The following is a 12,577-nucleotide window of genomic DNA, read 5'->3' as shown; positions in this document are numbered from 1 at the left end:
CATCACACAATATACCCATATAACAAACCTGCACATGTACCCTCCTGAATCTAAAATACAATGTTAAATTACAAAAAAATGGTGGCGGGGCGGGGGAGGGCAATGTGTATTAGTAACCACTCATCTTTTTCTTTTTCTTTTTCTTTCTTTTTTCAGACAGGGTCTCACTCTGTTGCCCAGGCTGGGGTGCACTGGTGTGATGATCATGGCTCACTGCACCCTCCATCTCCACTTCTTGGGGTCTGGAGATCCTCCCACCTCAGCCTCCCAAATAGCTGGGACTACAGGCACACACCAGCATGCCAGCTAATTTTTGTCTATTTTGTAGAAATGGGTTTTTTGATGTTGTCCATGCTGGTCTCGAGCTCCTGAGCTCAAGCGACCCTCCCTGCTCCTAAAGTGCTGGAATTACAAGCGTGAGCCACTGCATCCAACCGCCACTCATCTTCCAAACACCTTTGTGGGGGTCATTTTCATAACCAGCTCAGACCCCAGGCCAGTAGATGGTGGCACATCTCCGGGCTGCGAGGCTGCCCTAAGGGAGGTACAGACTGCTTGGCTGAGGGCTCCTGGCTCCAGATTCCCTCAAGCGCCCATCCTGGCACTATCCTCCACAGAACTTGTTCTGTTCCAGAACTCCATGGGATGGGGCTGCCCTGCTAATGCTAGCCCTCTCCCTGTCAGTGTTCAGCACAGAGACAGCACAGAGGCCCAGGATGAAGACTCAAAGCTCCTGCCATCAAAGAATCAGGTTTCTTGTGAAGAAAGAGCCTGGTGTCCCATGAGAGCCAGGCAGTGGGACAGAGCTTCAGGGGATGTTGGGGTGAGAGCTTACACATTAGGGAGCAGCCAATTACATCATCCTCAGTAAGTGCAGTATATCTTCATGGTTGTTTTGCCAATATCCCTGTAATACAATTACACTTTAATTTCATAATTATCAGATCATTCCTTTAAAAAGTTATATTCAATGCACAGCAATGTGAATATATTTAGATAATAGTGAACTGTATACTTAAAATTGTTAAGATTATAAATGTTATGTTTATTTTACCACAATTTAAACATACTTCACACTTTACATTAGGTAAAGAACTTTACAGGCAACTATTGAAGCAGACTAGTTAACTGTATCTGTCAACCCTGCTGTATCCTTTATAACACATAGGCTTCCGTAAGCCAGCTTCCGGGTGACATATGAAACCCTCCCAACATCATTGTGGAAGTGCCATATTCCCTGTAACATTGTCATTTGTTCTGTTGTATACTCCAAGCCCACAGTGGTATTTGTATGCAGGTTCATCACTATCATGGCTTCTTGATGGATTTTTTTCTTTTATGATCATATAACCTGCATTTGCATTGCTGTGCGTGCTCTCAGCCTGAGATCAAATCATGTACCAAGTCACTACTGCAATAAGAAGATTCTTTTCCTTGCTCTTTGACTAGTGATATATGTGAGAGAATTGGACAAAGGCCTTTAAATGTGAACTACAGAGTCCTATACTTGGCCATGATAGTCTTGTTGGGGAGCGGGGGTAAGTTTGTTCACTGTTCCCACAATGGGGAGAAATCTGACTTGGACAAATGATGATTCTGTGACTCAGAAAGAAAACTAGACTCAATATGAAGATCAAGGAGATTCAGAGTACATGGTGCAGATGGGTAGGGTGCTCCAGGTGGGTGGGGAGAGTGTGAGGGAGGACCCAGGTGAGGCTCTGGAGAGAGCATGGGAAGGAAGTCAGACTGTGCCTGTCTCCAGGGCCCCTGCCCGCCCTCCCTCTGAGCCCCTTTCTGCAGGAATTTCCTGTTCCTTGGCCTCCTTCATCTGTGCTCCCCTCTGGAGAGATACGCAGGTGCATTGAGTCATCCCAGTGGTGAGAATACCTCCCAGAGTCTGCACTTTGTTGTCAGCCTCGGTGGCAGTGCTGAGCCCTGCCTTCATTCCTTCCCCAAGCTGTGATCCAGGCCTGGACACTGGGGAGAAATGTCAAATGTGCAAGGTCCAGATGTACCCTCAGCAGAGATAAGGAAAGGAACTGCCAGTGCAGAACAATTGCCAATCTAAGCATACAGCTTTGCAATTATCACAGCACTTTGACTCCATGAGGACAATTTGTCCAGTAAGTAATAAGCCTCTGGCGGCTGGATGGATGATGCTATAACCATCTGAGGAGTGGACAAGTGAGGCCCAGGAAGCTCAGGGAAGGGCGAAGGTGCAGAATCAGCTCCTGGTACAGCTGGACTGGGTCTCAGGTCTCCAAGTCTAGGACCACCCCTCCACCCCTACCCCCAACTCCCTGCATCTCTCGAAGAACCTAGGTGAATTCATTAAGTTCTGCCAGCTGCTGAAAGGGACAACAAGGATCTCAGGGGGTGGAAGCATGAAATGTCATTTGTCACCCGTGACTCAGGTCTGAGAGGGTCAGCCAGAGGGTGAGGATTGTGTTGCAGGCAACTCTGCTTAGACCCACTCCTGTGAGTACCATCCATAGACTCCGAGTCCGCCCTGGATGCTTCCTCCATCCTGCAGGCCTGGGAAGGAAGGATATGCACCAACTCATGGGAGTATCCTCGGCTTGGGCACGTCATCCTTCATGGCCACCACATCCAAGGTCAGAGCTCAGCACAGGTCATATCTATGTCTAGCTATGCTCAGGAGAAAGTGACCTGGTGCTGAATGCATGGCATTGTTTCTGTCCCCAGCCCCCTCCTCTATTGCTGACTTCCAGCAGAGTGGGGTTCCTGGGACCATCCCCCAACTTTGCCAAACTTGTATCTCCAGTGGCTGAATCCAACTGCAAGTACCTGTACTAATTGTTTCCAAGTTCTTTGTCAGGAGGTTGCTCTGCCGGTGCAGCAGGTCCTAAGTTTTAAAGCAGCCATGAAGGATGCCCAAGAGCAGTCTTCACTGTCAGCCCCAGAGCCCTAGAGCATCAGGTTGCTGATACTCAGGCAGGTGCTGTGGAGCCTTCCTATGAGTCCCCATGCAGCCGTGCCTTCTGTTCACTCAGCGCTTTTGCTTCCGGCATCTCCTCCTTTTAGTCCTTGACGCGTCTGGTTTTGCTTCCCCACCCCACTGGCATGTCCAGGGATCACCTTCCACTCACACCCCTTGCCCTTCTGTTCTTATTTCAGGGTCTGACCCTGGGACACCCAAGGAAGTGGGTGCTCTCCTCTAGCCCACTGAGGCACTAGGGAGCAGTGGTGGCTGGACCTCATGCTCTGATCTTGCGCCCTGGGGTCCCTGATCTTTCTAACCCACCCCCGCGGTTGCTGTTCCTTCTCCCTGGACAAGAGATGATTGAAACAGCTTCGTCTGGAGGAGGTGAAGCCACATTTGGGAGGGACAGATTGTAATGCCAGAGATGAGGCCTGGAGGGAGGAGTTTCCGCCTGAGCTCAAGAGTTTAAAGGCCAGAACTGGGTGCAGTAGGTTTCTGCGGGAGTCCAGGCTGGGAAGACTGGAGGCAGGGGTGCTTGCTGTGCCCTGCAACATGTCGAGTCGGCTGCAGAGCAGGGCTCTGTCCTGGGTGCCACTGCTGCTTCTCTTCAGCTTCCAGCTCCTGGTTACCTGTGCTTGGCATTTCCAAGAGGAAGAGGAGTGGAATGACCAAAAACAAATTGCTGTGTATCTCCCTCCCACCCTGGAGTTTGCCGTGTACACATTCAACCAGCAGAGCAAGGACTGGTATGCCTATAAGCTGGTGCATGTCCTGGATTCCTGGAAGGAGCAGGTTGGTGACCACATCGTCTTCTTCCCTAGTGTCCAGCACAGGCTGCTGAGTGATGGGCAGGGGTGGGAGCGTGTGGGGCAGGGCTTAACCAGGACTCTTGGTTCACCATTTGTAGTCTAAACTTGTGTAAAATACAACCTCAGAAATTTGCTTTTTGTATTTATGAAAGATATACATTATAACTTTTTGAGTCCAGATCTACTCAATACTAGATATATTATTCATCTTCCATGATTTTTATGGCATCACTTAACTGAAGAATGACCTCAAAATAAGGAAAACTGAGCAAATGATGCATCAGGTGAGGAAATGGGTCACACACAAAAATGTCCATAGACAGAAACTGAGAAACATTTCAAAGAAATTTAAAAAGAGATAGTTAGGAAAAGAGATAATCAGAATAAAACAACGGGAAGAGAGAGACAGAGACAGATAGGCAGAAAGAAACAGAAAGAGAGACAGAGAGACAAAGACAGCTGATAATTCAGAAGTGAAAAAGAAGCACCATCAGCCCCGGAAGACCGCGGTGAGGTCAGTTCTCTGATTTCCACCTGCTCTGGGCTCCTTGCTACGTCCACACTTAATGAGTTGAATGTTGTGTTACACTCTTCCTCAGTCCATGGTCCTTAATCCTAAAATGTTCTCCTTTTAATGGAATCACTAAATGATTCAGGAATGTGTAGTTCATCCGGGCTGCAGGCATGAGCAAATAAAATGCCCTCCTAGTGGAGAACTTCTGGTTTAGAGGGAGAAGGAGCATTGCTCTTCCTTTGTCAGCACCAAGAGCATGAAAGAAGGGCAGAGGGACTCCAGTGCTGCACAGAGCTTAAGCTCTGGAAAGACTCTGTGCAAGGTCCTGGCTGGTTCTCTGCCCCGGGCCCTCTGGTGTGGAGCCTTCCACGTGGCTTCCCGGATGTGGCAATCCCAGAGTCAGTTTAGGGGCTGAGAGGAATGCATGCATGGGGAGGGAGTCTCTGAAGTGAAATGAAATGGAGTGGGAAGGAGAGCGAGGAGAACTTCAGAGTGCACTTTGCAATAGGGCAGATGGTGTTTCTGAAAGCCGTTGTCCCAAGGGTGTGTGCCTGTGTGTAGTGCGAGCGCTGGGTGGCATTCTTGCATTCCTCTTGCTGGAGGTCAGGTGGAAGGTTGGACAATACACTCTAGATGAGGCTCCCTCTGCCGCAGGGCTGAGGTTACCCTGAAAACTCATGGAGAGCTAACACCTTCCCAAGCATGCAGCACGTGTCCTCTGAAAATGCAGCTGCAGGCTCACATGCCTGCTGGGAGTGAAGCTGGCTCTCATCATGGGAGACAAGGAGGTGAAGCTGGACATAGAAGATGCATTAATAGGGTTTGACAGCCTGTGTCTGTCCCAGGACCCACCACACATATTTGCTGTTTGCTCTTAACTCCTCAGTCTAGAGAAGGTCTCCGGGGTTTTACCTCCAGTGAGCTGATGCCAGGTCCATGCACGAGCTCCCTAATGGAGGGGAGTGTTGTGGCCTCTTCCTACAAGGTCGCATCTTCACAAGGAGTTACCTATGAGCAACTAAAAGAGTCTGTCCACTTTAATCTTTTTTATTCAACAGGGTTACGATAAGATGACATTCTCCATGAATCTCCAACTGGGCCGAACCATGTGCAGGAAATTTGAAGACGACATTGACAACTGCCCTTTTCAAGAGAGCGCAGAGCTGAACGATGTAAGACAAGACACCAGTTTCCCTCCCGGACACAGCTGTGGATACTGCATGGGGTGTGGTGTGGGTACGAGCGCAACTGACAAAAAGAGGAGTGAGCCCACAGCAGCCTCTACCAGGCTGCTCTGCTTGTGCCTTAGTGGAGAGCACAGAGGGGCAGGCAGCCAGGGGTCCACTTGCAGGCTCCTGGCCAATTGGGGTTTCCTGACTCTGCCCTGTCACACCACTGCAGCTGCCTGCACCCAGGGCACATGGCCTTCAGACTGCTCTTATCCCCTGGCATCCTAGTCTCCTAGCCCTGAGTAGAGACTGTCCCCTCTATGGTCTTCCTCCCCAGCCTTCCTCTGCTTTTTGAAGAAAGAGCCTGGTGGGGATCCAGCGTCACCTCTCTGAGTGTGCGGTTCTCAGGGCCCCCCTCCCCTGACCCAGAGTCTGAGGCAGGTGGAGGCTGAGGAGGGGCCCCACCTGGTCCTGTCCTGGCTCCTACTGAGCTACAGTGCCTGCCCTGGGTACAAGGACACAATGAACGCTGACACTGTGCACGACACATCTAGCATTACTCCATCCCCTTATCAGAGGATTAGGTAATAGATTAAGTAATTGTTTAAATCTGAGAGCAGCTCCCTCTGGAACGGAGTGTGCCATTTTGTTTTTGGAGGATGAAAGACACTGGACAGCCTGGGTTTCCCTGGAGGCTGCTGGCTGGGGAGGAGGGTGATCATATAGGTGTTCCTTGGTCAGGAGGGAGCCACAGATCACCCCAAAAGTCTGGAGCAGCCCAGAACTCAGGCTGGAGGGCCATACTTGGGGGCCAGAGCCCAGCCCTAGGAATGGGCAAGATTGAGATGGAACCTGTGTTGATAGCAGAAGCCACAAGCTTCTGCGTCCCAAGCCTCCACCCACTGTCCCTTCCTGTGCTTGCTCCCTCAGACCCGCACCTGCTTCTTCACCATCGGAATAGAGCCCTGGAGGACACGGTTTGACCTCTGGAACAAGACATGCTCAGGCGGGCATTCCTGAGTGGGTCCTAGCCACGGGCCTGGCCACATGCTGTCCTCTCCTTTCCAGCACGTCGGCGGTTCCTCGGCATGGCCCTTCAGTGCCTGAGCAGCTCTGTGCTTGTGCGTTCTTACTTTCCACGTGTTAGGAGCTCATGCTGAGGTATTTTAGAAATTCTTCATTGTCTAAGTTTATCATGTAATATACATCTTAACAATTAGCATTTTAAGAAGCTTTGTGTACCATGATTCTGGAGGGAGGGGCCTGGGCAGTTGATGGAGTTATTCTCAGCAGGGCAGCCTCCTGGGCTCTCAGGGGTAAGTTTTTCTCCCCTGTTGGGCCTCCTGAGCCGCTTCCAGAGGTACAGCTAAGGTGAGTCTGAGCTGCCGTCTCAGGGCCCCTTGCAGGCTGCAGAGGTGCAGTGAGGGTGGCCTCCCGGGGCACCGGATGTGCACATAGAGCAGGACAGGGACTCGGGATCCCACACAGCACATGTGACATCAGCACTAATGCTCAGGGTCCATGTATACCTAGTGTGTTAGCTGCGAATAGGCAGCAGCTATAGACACCCTGTCCACATCTCCCAGACCAGGCTTCAGCATGTATTTTCTGCAAAGATTTAAGGAGTAACTATTTTGATCTTTGTAGGCTTATAGTCATTTTCTCAGCCACCCAGCACTGCCTTTGTATGTTGAAAGCAGCCATAGGCAATGCATAAACAAATAAGAGCAGTACTGTCCCAACAAGACTTTGTCTACAGATGGAGGCAAGCAGACTGGGCTGCTTTTGGTCCTCCGGCCATGGCTGCCAACCCCTAAGGTCAAGTCTGAGAGTCACACTCCATCTTCAGGAGGGAGGCAGGTGAATGTCCCAGTCTCCCAGCCTCCTGGCACCCGATTCAGAGGTGTATGTCACATGGTTCTCAGAGCTCCCCAGCAGGATGAACGCCCAGGCCCCAGGGTAACCCAATGAGAACAGACACCTTGTGTTTCCCCTTCTCCATCTCCCTTTCTCACTTGTGCCTCCTGGGATCACCTCCAGATAAACCACCCGCACCCACCAGTCTGCGTTTCAGAGTCCGCCTGGGGGACCCAACACAAGACCTGTGGTGCGTTTGGCCCATCATCTTGGCACGTGGCCTCCATAGAGATGCTGGGAGGGTGGTCCCTAGACTGTGGGTGTTCAGGCAAAGCAGAGGGAAGACCCAGGCCTGGAGACCTCCCTGCGGCCTGCCAGCACTGAGGTGGGCACAGCTGCTGCACTTTGTCCCGTCTGGTGGGTGGGTCTCTAGAACCCACACAGCCCTGCCCTGCCTTGTTCCAGACTTGAGCAGATTTTCCTTTGAGACCCTCCCACCACCTCTCCTGTCTGCTCCCACCCTTGGTTCTTCTCTTGACCCTGACTCCGTCAGCAGAAGGAAGCTCAGAGGAGGCGCTTTATCCACCGTGATTCCAGCAAGTGTCCTCCAAAAGATCCACCCCGCTCATTCCATTCGAGAACCATTTCTGAGGCAGCTCCCAGGACAGGGTCTCATGGGGAGTGAGCCCCCTGAGGTGATGGGGGTCCTGGCTCAGGACCCTCTGGCAGCACAGCCATCCCTCATGGAGCAAGGGGAGAGGAGCCCACTCCAAGGCACTGGCCCCTGGGAGGATGCACTAATTCCTGCCTGACTCAGACTATATGTGTGGGTCTTTAACCATTTTCTGCATCCCCAAGAAATGGGCATCCACAATTTCTGGGACATGTGCTGATTTTTATTGGTTTTCCAGACTCTACATCATGCATGGCATGACTCATGTGCACAGGCCTAATTAGAGGACAGGTCTCGCATTGCAGGCCCTGTTCCTTCGGAAAGAACTCTCCTAGTTTGCCTTGCCTGTCTGCACTTGCTCCTGGAGATAGCTATACTTCTCCTCCTTCAGGAATCTGTGCAGTGAGGAATCAGGAAATTGGGTTCATAGATGTTGAGTGTAGCCATGAGGTGGGGCCCTGAGCAAATTTTGTGCCAGAGGCTAAGACCAGAGACATGCTGGGAACATCTGGTCAGTAGCATCCTTGGACCCCAACCCCAGGAAGGAAAAGGGGCACAGATTGTAGTGTAGTGTCACTAGCTTCCTCCTTCCCCAGAAATGTGAGTTCTCATTTAACCTTGTACCCCTCAGCTCCTAATCTCTCATCTGCTGTCCCTGAGTCATTATATAAAGATGGCAACCTCTGCTTGGCTGTCCTCAAATGGTTACAGCTGAAAAGCTGAAATCACAAGCAGCAGTAGAATAAAACACTAAGTATAAATTAGTTCCAAAATGTGCTACATATACACTACTTTATTCTACATTGTGGCCACTTTCCCATCTGCTGGGGGACATCTGGACACTTTTCATTTTTCCCAGGGGGTCAGGGCTGGGACACAGCCCTGGGGAGATTGACCATAATAATGAACACAAAGTGACAAGGAAAATGTGAGGAGGTTTTTGCAGACTCCCCAAAACTCTCTCCTTGAGACAGAGGAAGGGAAGATAGGGTGGAGCCTGCGGAAGGCAGGGAACTGCCAGGATACATACACAAGGAAACATCTCGGCTGTCAGTCCTGGCCCTGTTTGTAGTCTCAGAACAACTCCCACTCACTCCAAATCTCCACTTCAGGTCCCAAGACCCAGAGTCCCTCATGTCCATATACCTCCTGTGAGTTGGAGTTCTGGTTCTTCCCTGGCCCCTGCTGAGCCCGGGAAAGGAACTGTCCTCTTCTGTTTGTGCTGCTATTACAGAATAACACAGGCTGGGTAATTTACAGAAAACAGAAACATATTTTTCACAGCTCTAGAGGCTGGGAAGCCCAGGACCAAGGTGCCAGCATCTTGTGAGGGCCTCCCTGCTGTGTCCTCATGTGGCAGAAAGTGGAAGGGTAAGCTACACTGCATCAAGCCCTTTTATATATGTCTGTGTCCATCCTGGTGTGCCCAAGGCTAACATAGCCTTGGTAGAGAAGGAGACAATTTAGAGTTGTCTCAGCCCCTGTGTCCACACACTCCACTTCTTTTCATGCTCACACAAAAATGTTGCTGTTAATAAACTCAAAAATTCGGTGAGTCAATGGAACTGTCTTGGTCTTAAGTCTTCATCCTGACTCTGACTCAATGGGTCAACAGAGGCCGGATGGTTTTGAAGAGCTAAACCTGAACCCATGCATGGATCACACTAACAAAACTGACCTTAGATGTGGGCAGTAGGGTTTGGTTGGCCCCAAGACAACAGATGTTATGAGTCTGATGGAAACAAGCAGCCCAGGACATGTGAAGACCCAGGTCCCTCCAATGTTCAATCACACTGTCAGGGCTCAGCAAAGAACACCTTCCTCCACAGGCTGCTCAGGCGACCACGTAGGGCTGGCCAGCTCAGGCCAAGAAGCAAGGGAGACCAAGCGCCCCAGAAGGACAGGTTGCACACCCACAGAGCCTGGGGATGAAGGCGGCGGTAGATGAGAGAGATGTGTTCTCAGGTGCTGGAGCTAGCAGCATAGGGATCCCCTTCCTGAGGTGGGGAAAGAATGGAACAAGAACTGCTCTCACAATGTCCCCACAAACTTGCCAACACACAGAAAGAAAGGGGTCCAAGGTTGGGTGGGGCCATGAAGAACGCCACTTCACCTGCCCCCCACGCAAGAGCTCAGCTGCTGGCAGATGTTAGAGAATGCAGGTTGAGGACTGAACACAGTCTTCAACCTTTTATCTTTCTGGACCTTTTTTCTTTCTTTCTTTCTTTTTTTATTATTATTTTTTTTTTATTATACTTTAAGTTCTAGGGTACATGTGCATAACGTGCAGGTTTGTTACATATGTATACTTGTGCCATAAATTCCTGTTTAAGGACCTGAGGAATCATGCCTTACAAACCATAAAATTTCATCAAAAAGGTCCTTTCCTACCCAGTACATTGTGACTTGCTTTCCAACCTGACTCTGTCATGGCATCACCTGACAGATAGTAGACCCCCTTAGCATTCCTTTCTACTGACTCCATGTTTCAGACAAAACTTAACTTTTTCTACCAATTTCCAACTAAAGAATCCCTAAACCCACATAAAACTTGTAAGCCCATGCCTTGAGACGTCCCACCTTTGGGGCTTAACCAATATATACCTTCCATGTATTGATTTATAATTTTACCTGCAACTCCTGGGTCCATGACATGTTTCTTTATATATATATATATATACTTTAAGTTCCAGGGTACATGTGCACAACATGAGGGTTTGTTATATATGTATACACGTGCCATGTTGGTGTGCTGCACCCGTTAGCTCGTTATTTACATTAGGCATATCTCCTAATGTTATCCCTCCCCACTATCCCCACCCCATGACAAGTCCTGGTGTGTGATGTTCCCCACCCTATGTTCAAGCGTTCTCATTGTTCAATTCCCACCTACGAGTGAGAACGTGCGGTGTTTGGTTTTCTGTCTTTGCGATAATTTGCTTAGAATGATGGTTTCCAGCTTCACCCATGTCCCTACAAAGGACATGAACTCATCCTTTTTTTATGGCTGCATAGTATTCCATGGTGTATATGTGCCACATTTTCTTAATCCAGTCTATCACTGATGGACATTTGGGTTGGTTCTAAGTCTTTGCTATTGTGAATAGTGCTGCAATAAACATACATGTGCATGTGTCTTTATAGTAGCATGATTTTTAATCCTTTGGGTATATACCCAGTAATGGGATTGCTGGGTCAAATGGTATTTCTAGTTCTAGATCCTTGAGGAATCGCCACACTGTCTTCCACATGGTTGAACTAATTTACACTCCCACCAACAGTGTGAAAGCATTCCCATTTCTCCACATCCTCTTTAGCACCTGTTGTTTCCTGACTTTTTAATGATCGCCATTCTAACTGGTGTGAGATGGTATATCAATGTGGTTTTGATCTGCATTTCTCTGATGGCCAGTAATCATGAGCATTTTTTCGTGTGCCTGTTGGCTGCATAAATGCCTTCTTTTGAGAAGTGCTTGTTCATATCCTTTGCCCACCTTTTGATGGGATTGTTTGATTTTTTCTTGTAAATTTGTTAAGTTCTTCGTAGACTCTGGATATTAGCCCTTTGTCAGATGGGTAGATTGCAAGAATTTTCTACCATTCTGTAGGTTGCCTGTTCACTCTGGTGGTAGTTTATTTTCCTGTGCAGAAGCTTTTTAGTTTAATTAGATCCTGTTTGTCTATTTTGGCTTTTGTTGCCATTGCTTTTGGTGTTTTAGTCATGAAGTTCTTGCCCATGCCTATGTCCTGAATGATATTGCCTAGGTTTTCTTCTAGGGTTTTTGTGGTTTTAGGTGTAACATTTAGGTCTTTAATCCATCTTGAGTTAATTTTTGTATAAGGTGTAATGAAAGGATCCAGTTTCAGCTTTCTACATATGGCTAGCCAGTTTTCTCAGCACCATTTATTAAATAGGGAATTCTTTCCCCATTTCTTGTTTTTGTCAGGTTTGTCAAAGATCAGGTGGTTGTAGATGTGTGGTATTATTTCCAAGGGCTCTATTCTGTTCCATCTGACGAAGGGCTAATATCCAGAATCTGCAAAGAACTTAAACAAGTTTACAAGAAAAAGTCAAACAACCCCATCAAAAAGTGGGCAAAGGATATGAACAGACACTTCTCAAAAGAAGACATTTATGCAGTCAACAGACACATGAAAAAATGATCATCATCACTGGTCATCAGATAAATGAAAATCAAAACCACAATGAGATACCAGTTCATACCAGTCAGAATGGCGATCATTAAAATGTCAGGAAACAACAGGTGCTGGGAAGGATGTGGAGAAACAGGAATGCTTTTACACTGTTGGTGGAAGTGTAAACTAGTTCAACCATTGTGGAAGTCAGTGTGGCAATTCCTCAGGAATCTAGAACTAGAAATACCATTTGACCCACTGATCCCATTATTGGATGTACACGCAAAGGATTATAAATCATGCTACTATAAAGACACATCCACATGTATGTTTATTGTGGCACTATTCACAATAGAAAAGACTTGGAACCAACTCAAATGTCCATCGATGATAGACTGGATTAAAAAAATGTGACACATACACACCGTGGAATACTATGCAGCCATCAAAAAAGATGAGTTCACGTCCTTTGTA

At 48.5% G+C, this 12,577-nt stretch overlaps 1 protein-coding gene across 1 annotated transcript; it reads left to right on the top strand.

The window, feature by feature from the left end:
* The first annotated feature begins 3,496 nt into the window (after nucleotides 1-3,496).
* Nucleotides 3,497-6,456, top strand: CST9L (cystatin 9-like). Its single transcript, XM_011952194.1, has 3 exons — nucleotides 3,497-3,736; nucleotides 5,326-5,439; nucleotides 6,367-6,456. Exons 1-3 carry the CDS (start codon nucleotides 3,497-3,499, stop codon nucleotides 6,454-6,456), a joined length of 444 nt encoding a protein of 147 aa, XP_011807584.1.
* Nucleotides 6,457-12,577: the final 6,121 nt, after the last annotated feature.

The sequence above is a fragment of the Colobus angolensis genome, unplaced genomic scaffold, assembly GCF_000951035.1.
Source record: "Colobus angolensis palliatus isolate OR3802 unplaced genomic scaffold, Cang.pa_1.0 Scaffold336, whole genome shotgun sequence".
Classification (NCBI taxonomy): Eukaryota; Metazoa; Chordata; class Mammalia; order Primates; family Cercopithecidae; genus Colobus; species Colobus angolensis.
The sequence above is the reverse complement of the archived record's forward strand: the minus strand, read 5'-3'. Positions and strand labels throughout refer to the sequence as shown.